This window comes from Salmo salar, chromosome ssa01 (assembly GCF_905237065.1).
Source record: "Salmo salar chromosome ssa01, Ssal_v3.1, whole genome shotgun sequence".
In the NCBI taxonomy this organism is placed as follows: Eukaryota; Metazoa; Chordata; class Actinopteri; order Salmoniformes; family Salmonidae; genus Salmo; species Salmo salar.
Genome location: NC_059442.1, coordinates 73,330,985 through 73,344,471, shown reverse-complemented (window position 1 = coordinate 73,344,471; position 13,487 = coordinate 73,330,985). Strand labels below are relative to the sequence as shown.

Genomic DNA, 13,487 nt, shown 5'->3' with positions numbered 1-13,487 from the left:
ATGTTTTGTACACTCAGTGTATATCATGAAGCGAGAATGAATGTGTGCTTTGATCTAGTCTGTAGGCTTAGTTAAAAAACCTGTCCACAGCTTTGGTAAAACGATTTGTATTTTATTATCTAGTCTATATTCACTAATTTAGAGTAAATGACCCAGAGAAACAAAGTTTAGAGAAAAGGTTTTATAAGTACAGAGCTGGAAGTATTGATAACTCATACAAATGACAATGTAATAGTAAAAGTATTGAAATAAGTGTTGAAATAAACCAGTCAATTTCCCTACCCCTGATCTTTTCAACACTAGTCTGAACTAGAATAGGACCTCCAGGACTTGACAACAGCTTCCTGAGGCATCGTCCTAATTTCTCCTTTACACAACCAGCGGACCTCAACAGTGCAGACCAAACCTGGGTTCAAATACTATTTGAAATCATTTGAAATACTTGATCTGTGCTTTATTGAGCTTGCCTGGCTTAAATGGACCATCGAATAGTGCCATCAAACCATGTCAATCGACACTCGAGGCAGGCTAGAGCAAACACTCAAAGTGTTTGAAGTATTTTAAACAGTATTTTAACCAGCTCTGAGCCCCACCATTGAGTAGACAACAAATGTCTGCTTATTTGTTGTAACATATGGACAATAAGTGATGGATTCAATCCGTATCGCCGAAGTATCGTGGAAGATCTACGTTAAAATGTAAAGGTCATTTCCAATTGAGCCGACATACAGTATGCAGCGTTTACCATGAATGTAGTCTCCGCGACCACGGGAACATAATTGTCAATTGTGCTATACAGCGGATCTTCAGCGCTACGGATTGCATAGAGCCCTAAAGCTGCATTGATGTATAGTAGCCCCTGATCCCTAACCCCTGGGTACTTGTGTAGATCTGCGAGGATTGGATAGTTGTATTTAAGCAATATGGTGAAATTCTATCTAGCTTTTCAGTGGGCGAGGTGAACTAAGAAGGAACGCCCGCAGTCCAGTATATGGAATAGTACAAATTCAACAATGCACTGAAAAATAACACTATCCAGATGTTTCGAATTTAACATTTATTTTATTCATCAAAATTCCTAATAGCACTAAAGCACTAACCCATTGGGCACACACTGGTTGAATAAATGTTGTTTCCATGTCATTTCAATGAAATTACGCTGAACCAACGTGGAATAGATGTTGAATTGATGTCTGTGCCCAGTGGGAAAGTAGTTTGTTGTTTTCTTAACTAACAAATAAGGCACATTTGGGAATGCCATTTCAGGGACGTGTTGCAACAGAAGTGTTATTGTCTTTTTCCACAACAACTTCTCACTCATCATCCTAACTCACTCAATCCAATTATAGCATACAATCTCAAAACGTTACAGACGTCAAAGAACAAACATGAATGTCCAATCGACCACTTAAGTGTTAAAACAGTACATTCAGTTAGTATGTATAAATTGGTATACACTATCAGTGAACGATACATTTTTATGACTAGTAACAATCAATTTGAAGTTGTTGAGAATGCTGAGACTATTGTACATCCCAAATGGCACCCTATTCTCTAAATAGTGCACTACTTTTGACCAGAGCCCTATGTGCTGGGTCAAAAGTAGTGCACTATAAAATGAATAGGGTGCTATTAAGGACTGACTCTATGTAGCCCACTACAGTATGTAGCCAACTACGTTACAGTGCTAAAATTAAATACATTGCACAAAGTAATACACATTTTTCATTTAAAATCAAAACACATGCACATGCAAACTCTATAATAGTAATTTTGTCTCATAAAGTAAGTTACACTCTGAACTACAGCCTGGTCTCATAGACTAGACGTAACATATTAAATATAAATTCAGGACACTCAAATTAGTATGACATGTTACGTTTGGTATGGCTACATGAGACAGAAGCTTACTTTAGGCAAAAACGAAAGTAGGGTGGTTGGTCGGGGTGGATGGGCAGGCGTATAACGTGAACGTCTAGCAACCCAAAGGTTGCGTGTTCGAATCTCATCACAGACAGTTTTAGAAAATTAGCAACTTTGCAACTACTTAGCATGTTAGCTAACCCTTCCTTTAACCTAACCCCTAACCTTAACCCTAACCCCTAGCCTAGCTAACTATAGCCAGTTAGCCACCTAGCTAACGTTACCCACAACAAATTGGAATTCGTAACATACCATACGAAACATAAGATATTATATTACACGGAGGGAGACAGATTTATGTTTACTATGTTACGTCTACCCCTGAGTCCAGGTTTAACAACACTATGAATAAAAATGTTTATTTCACAATAGTTCCGTGTTGTAGCTGCTTTGGCAAACTAGAACTCACAGTTGAATGTGCTTATATAGTGGCGAGTATCAGTCATTCAAATATAAAGATGATTTCTTCTGCATGTTAACACAACAGTATTATTGCTTATCCTAGTAACATCTTAATCAATGATATAGAATTTTAATAACAAAACATTGGTAATTATGTCTGCCATTTTCATAATAATGTAATACTCGTAATACAACATGAATGCATGCTATTCAAAGGACACAAATTGTAACTCTGACATATTAGTTAAAGCACTTGGGTATCATTCTGGGTTATGCAATACTGATAACGTTTCTAACCGCAAAAAAAACCCACACACAATGGCTTATAATTGAGTAAAGGGTGTTCATAATTATGTACCAACTTTTTTAATCTATGTATTTCAATATTTCCTTCTTAGTGTAACTGTTGCTTATTTTATATAAAAAAAAGTGTTGTAAAAAATCTTTTCATAAATATTTCTGTAGGATAAACCCCTCAGATCACTGTAAAACATCAACGAAAAACTCTTCCCGCTTTATTTGTTTCTCAGCAATATAGGCCCTTTTTCACATAGAAAGCTTAAAAATTGCATTACATTTCAGAGGAGCTAAGATCCTTAAAAATTATGGCCATCTAATATATACATAAAACAGTCAGTTGTAAAATGTATTTTTCAGGGAAAAATAACGAGTTTCTTTTTTTTTTTTTTTTACATCTATAAAGTATTTTTTCCAAAATACACAAATCTTTCATAGAAAATAACAAACCCATACTGAAAAGGAACTAGAAAAGTCAAGTATATGTCAGGGCTGGATTAAATCATTATCGCAGAAGCATCACGGAAGCTCCGCATTATAGCGCAGATTACATTTAAAAAGTAATGTTCCCCTGTTCGTGGAGACTGCATTCACGTTAAACGCTGATTATGTCGGCTCAATCAGAAATGACCTTTACATTTTTACGCTGATCTTCTGCGATACGGATTGAATCCAGCCCTAAATTCAAGACAAAAAACACATCTGAAAAAGCATTTGTATACGTTTTAAATACGTAAACACATTGTATGAACTGCTTCCATTGACTCGTAACGCCATCTCAAACACATGGCTTCTTCACAAACTTGTCTGGACGGAATCAGACTATCCCACAAAAATATATTGGGCAATTTTATATTTTCTTTATATTCTTCATGATATTCCTTATATTCTTAAGGATTTTCTTATCCTTATATTCCTTAAGTCAGAGCACTCATAAGCCTAATGCATATCGATTTTGATCAGTATTAGCACTTTAGGGGTTTTATTCAATTAGATCTGCTTTAGCTGTCATCCGCATAGCGATTGTTTTGGCGGTGTCGAAGGTGGAAATGAGTTAGTTGTCAAATCCACAAGCCGCTCCTGGCATTATAGTGTACCTAAAGAATGGAGAATGGCATTGCCATTGGCTGAAAGGAGTCGCAGTAAGAGATATCCCATGCAGCCTTGTTCACAAGTTCGAAGACTGGAATGTGAGATGTAATCTACACCTCGATTAGGCTGATAGAAATCTTTTTTATTTTTATTCATTTAGAATAAAAGCCAAGCCGCACTGCTTCTTGACACAATGCCTGCTTAACCCGGAAGTCAACCGCAGAGGAAACACTGTACAACTGCCGACCGTGTCAGCGTAGATTGCGCCCGGCCCACCCGGACGATGCTGGGCCAATTGTGCGTCGCCCCATGGGTCTCCCAGTCGCGGCCGGCTGCGACAGAGCCTGGACTCGAACCAGGATCTCTAGTGGCACAGCTAGAGATCCTTAGACCACTGCGCTACTCGGGAGGCCCTCATTATTTATTTTTATGATTTTCAATTTGAGCATAATTATTTCATCTATATAGCCTACACTTTCTCGTTCTGATCTTCTAACGCAAGTGGGATGGGTGTGGTTTCGTGACAATGATCAAGAGCAGCTGCTCACTGATTGGACAGCTCCAATGCAGTTACACCTCCGACTCCTCCAACACATCAGCTGTGCAGCTGTCGGCTATCGCTGGTTAACGCTTGATCTGATTGTATCTAGTCCTAGTTTTACTTGGCTAATACCCAAGCTAACGGAGATGGCTAATGGAAACATACAATATACTGATACACTACTGTTGGGAAGAGAATAAAGACTAGAATATATTGTAAAGATAGGATATCAGCAGTGTTCTGCTCGGTTGTAGTTGGTTTTATAACACTTATTAGATATGACAGAGAAACAGATAAATAGCATTAGCTACAGTACTGAAAATATAGAATTGATCCCAACATTATGTGGGGAGAAAATAATAATCTGCTATGACCTGTAATCACGAACGAAACCCTCTATATCAATACACGATTCACATCAAATATGATTAAATAAACCCTTTTTGTTCAGATGATAATACAATATCCATAGAATGGCTATGATGCATCTCCTCACTATTATAAAGCCTAATATTTTATGAGTAGACTACTATCCTGTAGGCTGGTTCAAGATCTGATTGTGCTGTCACAATGACTATAGGGATTGTCAAGAGTCACAAACAGATCTGGAACCAGGCTAACTATCCTTCACCTCCCCATATAACTAAAACCAACTGAGTGTGATGTCCAAGTTTTGACAAATTATGCATAAGGCATTGTTCAGTATCCACACATTATATGTAAGTTAACAGACTAAACTCCTACTTGTGTTTGTTAAATCAATCATTAAGTCATAAACAGACTATCATCTCAAGGACGGGATTCAATCCGATCACGATCACGAGTTATAGGCATTGCAGCTTTAGAAGGCAATGTTCCCGCATTTGTGGAGATCCCATTCACAGTAAACACTGCATATCGTCTCAATCGGCAATCGCCTTTAAAAGCCCAAATGAGATCTGATTTAATCCCGGAGAACGAGGATGAGGTATACAGCTTTTAGTGCAAACCTCATTCACATTAGTGTACTGACTTCAAAATAACATCATTGTTGATTCCATGACAACAGACTAGCTACAGTGTGTGTGATTGTTTTTGCCAGATGCTTCAGTTACTGCGTCCAAACTCAAAAAAATGGTGTTGAGGAAGACATTAGCCAGTTGAAACTTCTCAGTTCTAATGGGGTAAGGTTATTGTTTTCCCATCTTGAACTTGCATCAGACTTGGCAAAACACTACCTCAGAGTTAGTTTAATCCAGCTCCAAACTACTAAGTTCAATTCTCCTCTTATTTCATTTCCTTCAAATTTTTCAAAATAATTATTCTCTTTTTACAAGGCACATTGGTACTTTTAAGATAATATAAAATATACAACTATTAATTCAACCTTTATAGAACCATTAAACACGTTCTAAATATTTGAGAAGCTAATGTGTTTGATTTGAAAAATACACCTCAGCTTTGAAAATTGGTAGCGAACTTCTCTTCAGCTATACTCACAACAGAAATGTTCCAAAAGTGTCAATAACCTCTATCCCTAAAATACAACAATACCTAATGTTACAAAATGTTAGATCAAAGATATTCTTCCCTCTAGATTCTCCAACGATAAAGTTTAAAGTATAGGCCTATATCTTTTAACACAGAGATAATAGTTAGTTACCTCCTCTATTAAAGACATTATTTAATGTTTAAATCATGATGTGGTATCAAACACACAGAAACGTAAACGTAATCCATCATCACACTTACAAAACTCCTCTGATAAACAAAACATGGCTATGTCTGTTACAAGACAACTTTCCCACTTATTTTTTCTTCACCAACCATTATATTAATCTTACCTACATCCCTTCACCTCTCTCTCTCCCCAGACATCCTTTACTGCTGTCACCTGTTTGACACACTATGAAGGGGTCAAACCCCTTGGAAAAAGATATTAGTTCGATTCACTGTCATATTTCTAGGTAAATAAAGCTGTCTTAAAGTAGCGTTACAAGACTGGAACAGCTCTATTGGCCAGCTGTGAGTCCTACAAAAGATGTGAATTTGCAAATGCAATATGTATACTATAGAACCACTTTGAAATGCATAAGGATTACTTATTTACTGTATATACCAGATTAAATACCAGTTCTAATCAACTAAAATCCACCATGTCAATCTACCCGCATCCTACACCAAATTGACTACTGAAGTTGAGTCCTTAATAAGAATATTGTTTGCATACATAGAGTACAGGACGGAATTACTTTTCAAGGAACTCATTACAATAAAATGATTATTTGGAAGTAAAGTGTCAAATTAGGTAGGCAAAAAAGACTACAGCATTGCAGATAGGTTCAATCTAACACTTGAGAGTCTAAATATGAATGTTATATTGGCTAAGAGGAACTGGATATTCAGTCTTTATCATAACAGAAACGGCTCTTATTGCATTTGGCTTTGGACAAGAATTTTCAAAGCTGGTCAATTTGTAAATCTCGATTAATACCTAAACACTAATTTCATTGCTGACGTAAATGCATAGCATGTTAAATACAAAACATCAATGTTATTATCACTGTACTACATCTAAACGAAGAACGATTCTCAACCTAAAGTAGTTTCTATAGACAAGTAGAAGCAGTTACACAATAATACTGATATAAAAACATACATACAGTATACTATTACACATTCATATACAAGTAACCGCCAAAATAATGGAAACACACGAGTAAATGAGGGATACAAAGTATATTGAAAGCAGGAGCTTCCACACAGGTGTGGTTCCTGAGTTAATTAAACTATTAAAATCCCATCATGCTTAGGGTCATGTATAAAAATGCTGGGCAGGCCATGATTTTTGCCATTATTTTGGCTACCATGGCTATGCCCCCATAGGATGACAATGCCCCCATCCACAGGGCACAAGTGGTCACTGAATGGTTTGATGAGCATGAAAATGATGTAAACCATATGCCATGGCAGTCTCAGTCACCAGATCTCAACCCAATTGAACACTTACGGGACATTCTGGAGTGGCGCCTGAGACAGCGTTTTCCACCACCATCAACAGATCACCAAATTATGGAATTTCTCGTGGAAGAATGGTGTCACATCCCTCCAATAGAGTTCCAGACACTTGTAGAATCTATGCGAAGGTTCATTGAAACTGCTCTGGCCCTGTTAAGACACTTTATGTTGGTGTTTCCTAGATTTTGACAGTTACTTGTATATATCCCAGTTAAAATCAATTCAAAATTGCACAACAGACAAACAGACGACAAATAATAAATACACCACATATAACATGTAAGCCAGGGATGTATGGTGCGGTATCCCTCAGTTAATCAATCAATAATCAATTCATAATTCATTCACAGTTATTAATGTATAGGTTGACCTTTGACCAGACATTGACCCCGACTTGAGCCCATGACGATAGAAGGTTTAGGGACCTTTGTTACATTACCATCACTAGAAGCCCTGTCTGTCTGTTTTAATGCTCAGAACATCCACACACACACTTCACTTGGCAGGGAAAACTCTTCTGTAACCACAAAATCAACAGAGCCCAAAGTGAGGTAATGAAACCAAAGAGAGGGCAATACTGTCAGTGAGAACAATATCACATTATACACACATTGCGTGGGGTACACAAGGCTATAAGGCCCTGTCATGATTGAGGATATTTACATACAATTATTAGGCAAGTTTTCACTGTTTAAAAAGAGCACTTTGTGGGGTTTTATCGCTGTTTAGCAAGAGCACTTTGTGGGCTTTTAATCACTAAGTACAGATCTTGGATCAGTTTCTCTCACTCCTTTACCATTAAGAAAGGGCCAGTAGGTGTAGGGATAATGACCAAGAACTGTTTTTTGTGACAAACCTCCCCAAAAGAAGGTTTACCGGCTAATTCAGAGAGGGGATGGGAAATGGAGTGGGGGAGGAGGAACAAGGGAGGGGGAGGGGGTGTTGAAGGGATGAGGAACAGGTGATGGAGATGGGGAGAGGAGAAGGAGGATGGATGAGAGGGAGGGGAGGAGTGAAGCAAGGGGGGGGTATATATTAAGGTGTTATTGCACGCGTCGGCAGTAGTAGCCCAGGACTTTGCATTTCTCACACAGGTGCTGAGGGTGCTCCTTACTCTGGTCTGAGACGTCCAGGCCATCAGGCTTCTCCAATGGACGCTAACAGTTACGTAGGGAGAGAGATGGGGAGAGGGGGTAGAGAAAGATGGATGACAGAGAGGGAGGGAGAGAGGTAGAGAAAGAGAAGAGTGAGACTCATCACGTACAAGTATACACACTATATAAACAGTTTGCAATGGTGATAACATGGCAGGGGGAAGAGATAACCTCAATTCTACAGTATACTGGGTGCTAACCACACACTGACAATTCAACCCACACTCACACAAACAAACACACACACACACACCCAACACAAAGCCTTCAATCTGCCAGCAGTTTGCTTGGGACTCAAACCAGCTCTGTTGTATTCCAAAATCTCAGGCCACAAGAACTAACCCTGGATTTTTTCAGACCTGGAGTCAGCGTACTATCTGTTAATGGTTTCAGAGCTGAGGCAAATAACCCTAACATATCTCCTTCTCTCGCTAACACGATATAATGACAGAGTCTACGTTCCAAATGGTAACCTGTTCTCTATGTAGTGCATTACCTTTGACCAGAGCCCCCTCCTACATGCTATAATTCCAGAAAGAGGTCCAAGGCACATGTTTGCTGATATAAACCTGCATGAAAATACCAGCTACACCACTGGGAGTAATGGTTTGTTGGAAAGTATATGAAGGACAACAGAGGGTATCGTTCAGCGCCAACGGTTTGTTGGATGTCGATCACATACAATCCCTCAGCAATCATTTGCTTTCCCACCCATTGTTGTTACAGAGTTTTTTTTATGATACTGTTATTTTTTCCAGACAGACAGTCTCAGACTGATTCTATAACTTGTCAAAACCAGAGCCCGTATTCATAAAGTGTCTCTGATCTAAGCTCAGTATTGCCTATTAGATCACAATGAATATGATGATATGCACAGAGCGGATCTGATCCTAGATCAGCATTCCTACTCTGAGACACATTATGAATAAAGGCCCAGGTTGCCAAGGACCAGAGCAAGAAGACAATGCAGCCAGCCTTCGCCTTGACTGCCTGCCACTAGCTTTAAAGGCTTAACATGAAATACATATCAAACATACCCACAATGTTAAGTTTGGCTTCCAAAATATGATGTACTTGATGACAAAGTATATGTTTCGTAGGAAATATTATCTGACAGTTAAACATCTTGGGTTTTGGACTGAAGGACTGCATCTGTCCGGTTTGTCTGTGTATTTATTAAATGGATAAAACTGTTTTCATGATTAGTTTATTTTGAATGAATGCCACACATATCTTTCAATCCAAAACCAGATTCCATCCGGCCATAGATATCCGGATGCCTGTCTAAAAGTCATGAAATGTGAAAACTATAGAAGCACATAGACGGTCCAGAATACTATAATGTAAAGTAACTCATCTGTGATGGTTGATCTTATTGTTTCACTCTGATCTTGTGCCTGAACCAGTCAAAGACTCCTGGGACTAATGTGCTGCCCAGCATTAACATACTATTTGATGCTATTTAGAAGGTCAGGGCTCAGGTCAGGATACCTTTTTACCTCACCACATAACAGGAACTGTTGAGGACATGAAGACTTGCAGTTTAAAGCGTATCTGGGAATCAGATACCAACGTCAGAAGATAAGAAAAATACACAATGTTTAATTCATTTCCCTCAGTCCTTTCTGTTGGAGCCAAGCTATGGGTGTGGGTGTGTGTGTGTGTGTGTGTGTGTGTGCAGTACCTGGGGGTTAGTGGTTCATTCTCAAACGCTGACAGGGGGAAATATGTGAAGTGGGTGACATTGCAAATGTGTGGAATTTGCCTGTGAGTGTGGTGCTAGCCACAACACACACACACAAGAACGCAAGCACACACACACACACACACACACACACACACACACACACACACACACACACACACACACACACACACACACCACACACACAAAAGAGCATGCTTTTCCCACAAGCTGTTTCCATTGAACAGAGATTTTTCTCTGCCGTTTTAAAAGACTGACTTTGGTGAGAATAATCCCTGTGAATGCTGAGCTTAATGGTGACTTGATACATTCTCATCATCGGTTTGATCTGATGAAATCGCCTGATATTGCTTGAAGCATTCTATCATTATATGAAGATCTATTGGTGTTGTGATCGTGACCATAGCTACAGTATAGTAGAACCCTCAATGGCATTGAAGAATGGATGAAGATCCATGCAAATCCTAGTGTAGCTGTATTTCCAAATCCAAAGCAGCAAGCAACCCCTAGCCCCTATCCCCTATGCCCTATCCCCTACGCACTTGTGCCCCTAGTCCCCTACACCAGTGGTAACCAACATTTTCTGAGCCAAGATCACTTTCTGATTCAAAATGCAGGCCGAGATCTACCGCTCAGATAATTTTTTAAACATGACTTTAAAAAAATTACACTACCGTTCAAAAGTTTGGGGTCACTTAGAAATGTCCTTGTTTTTTAAAAGAAAATCGCATTTTCTGTCCATTAAAATAACATCAAATTGATCAGAAATACAGTGTAAACATTGTTAATGTTGCAAATGACTATTGTAGCTGGAAACGGCTGATTTTGAATGGAATATCTACATAGGCGTACAGAGGCCCATTATCAGCAACCATCACTCCTGTGTTCCAATGGCACATTGTGTTCATCATTTTAAAAGGCTAATTGATCATTAGAAAACCCTTTTGCAATTATGTTAGCACAGCTGAAAACTGGCCTTCTTTAGACTAGTTGAGTATCTAGGGCATAAGCATTTGTGGCCAGAAACAAAGGCCTTTCTTCTGAAACTCAGTCTATTCTTGTTCTAAGAAAAGAAGGCTATTCCATGCGAGAAATTGCCAAGAAACTGAAGATCTAGTACAACGCTGTGTACTACTCCCTTCACAGAACAGCGCAAACTGGCTCTAACCAGAATAGAAAAGGAGTGGGAGGCCCCAGTGCACAACTGAGCAAGAGGACAAGTACATTAGAGTGTCTAGTTTGAGAAACAGACGCCTCACAAGTCCTCAACTGGCAGCTTCATTAAATAGTACCTTTTCTTTGCAACTCTGCCTAGAAGGCCAGCATCTCGGAGTCGGCTCTTCACTGTTGACATTGAGACTGGTACTGTCACGCCCTGACCTGAGAGACACGGTTTATTTCTCTAGGTTGTTAGGTCAGGGTGTGGGGTGGGCATTCTATGGTTTATATTTCTTTGTGTTGAGCCGAGTATGGTTCCTAATCAGAGGCAGCTGTCTATCGTTGTCTCTGATTAGGAACCATACCTAGGCAGCCCTTTTTCCACCTTTAGTTGTGGGATCTTGTTGTTGTGTTGTGCCTGTGAGCACACCATTACTTCACGTTTCGTTTGCGTCTGTATTTGCTTTTGGTGAGTTTCATTTATTAAAACATGTGGAACTCTACGCACGCTGCGCCTTGGTCTACTCCGTTAGACGATCGTGACACAGTTCACCCGATATGGATGAAAATACCATAAAATTAAAGCTGACAGTCTGTACTTTAACCTCATAGTCATTGTTTGATTTCAAATCCAAATGTGGGGAGTATAGAGCCAAATGAAGAAGAAAAAACACTTCACTGTCCCAATAATTATGGAGGACACTGTATAACCGTTCGTCAAATTGCTATCCATCCCCCTCAGATCTCAAAAAGTGCAAGAATTGTGGGTAGCGACTAGAGATACATTTGAGTTTGGGCGATTATCCCAAACTCTGGGAGGGAGAAATAGCTAAAGTGGCCAATCATCACTATTGAGAAATACAATAGAATGTACTGTACAGAGCCCAACAGCTACTTTCACTTTCCCATAAAGTTTTCTTGCACTCTTTCAATAATGGTTTAAAGAGGCAATCTGGGATTCAAGCAACAACAATAACAAAGCATTCACCTCGCCACTTGGAGGGATTGGGCTGGAGAAATGCAATACCAGGTTGCCCCTTTAATATCAGAGCGAGTGAAGATGTAGCCTCCTTGAGAAAAGGCATCTCCTTTCTGTCCAATTTAGCATTATTGCTAGCAGAGCGAATCATGCATACTCTTTCCATAGTATGCGGGGTAGGTCTATGTCCCAAATGGTACCCTATTCCCTATATAGTGCATTACTTTTGACCAGGACCCAGGGAACTACAAGTTGGGCCCCCAGCAGCCAAAACTGTATTTTAAGTGGTGGAATTGACTAAATTTGTTGAAATGAAAATATTTTTTATTTTTTATTTTATTTCACCTTTATTTAACCAGGTAGGCAAGTTGAGAACAAGTTCTCATTTACAACTGCGACCTGGCCAAGATAAAGCAAAGCAGTGTGACACAGACAACAACACAGAGTTACACATGGAGTAAACAAACAAGCCAATAACACAATAAACAAGTCAATGATACAGTAGAAAAAAGAAAGTCTATGACTAGATTGAGAGTGGAAGTTACATGTAATGTTTGGAACCGGGGAATTACGCCTAAAGCGCTTTCTCCCCTCTCAATTCTACAAACAAAACATTTACACATTTTCAAGTTAATTGAATGAAGGAATATTTAATGATAGTGATAATGATAACACAATTCTGGATGTCACATATTTGGATAGTTACTTATAACATCTAGTTAAACTGTTTCTTGGAGTTTATTGCTTTTGAGAGATGAATAGTTTAAGTGACAGAGCTCTGGGCCCATATTCACAATGTGTCTCAGAGTAGTGTAAGGCCGTGTCTAGACTTGACAGTTCATGCAGCTTTAGTATTCTGAGGATAGATTTCTGATCATGGAATTCCGAACATGTCATGCATCTACATACACCTACATTTAAATGTGTCTACCGTGTCCACAGTGTGTCCGGATTCCCTATTCCCGCACTGTATTCAAATGCCAGTATGCATTATACAAACGGTGGAATAGGTAAAATATGTTAATAACTCAACAACAACGGATGCCAGTAGCTAACTACTGTAGCTACTGCATCTAGCCAGCTAACCTCTGTAGCTAGCCAGCAAGCAAAGCTAAAGGGATTGCATACGGGTTAGCATAACTACCCAAACAATTAAAAATATATATATATATATTAGCTAGCTGGCTAGCATTTATGAGGCCAGCAAACACGTTCCTCGCACGCTAGGAACGTATTTCT

The 13,487-nt window shown here is 39.1% G+C and overlaps 1 protein-coding gene across 1 annotated transcript in view; it reads right to left on the bottom strand.

Moving 5' to 3' along the window:
* Positions 1–1,042: 1,042 nt before the first annotated feature.
* The window catches only part of LOC106608383 (zinc finger CCHC domain-containing protein 24), a 64,120-nt gene continuing 51,675 nt past the window's right edge, over positions 1,043–13,487 (bottom strand). The window contains exon 4 of the mRNA XM_014206298.2: positions 1,043–8,409. Coding sequence (XP_014061773.1) covers positions 8,296–8,409 — 114 coding nt within the window. The 3' untranslated portion in view covers positions 1,043–8,295. The remainder of the gene's footprint in view (positions 8,410–13,487) is intronic.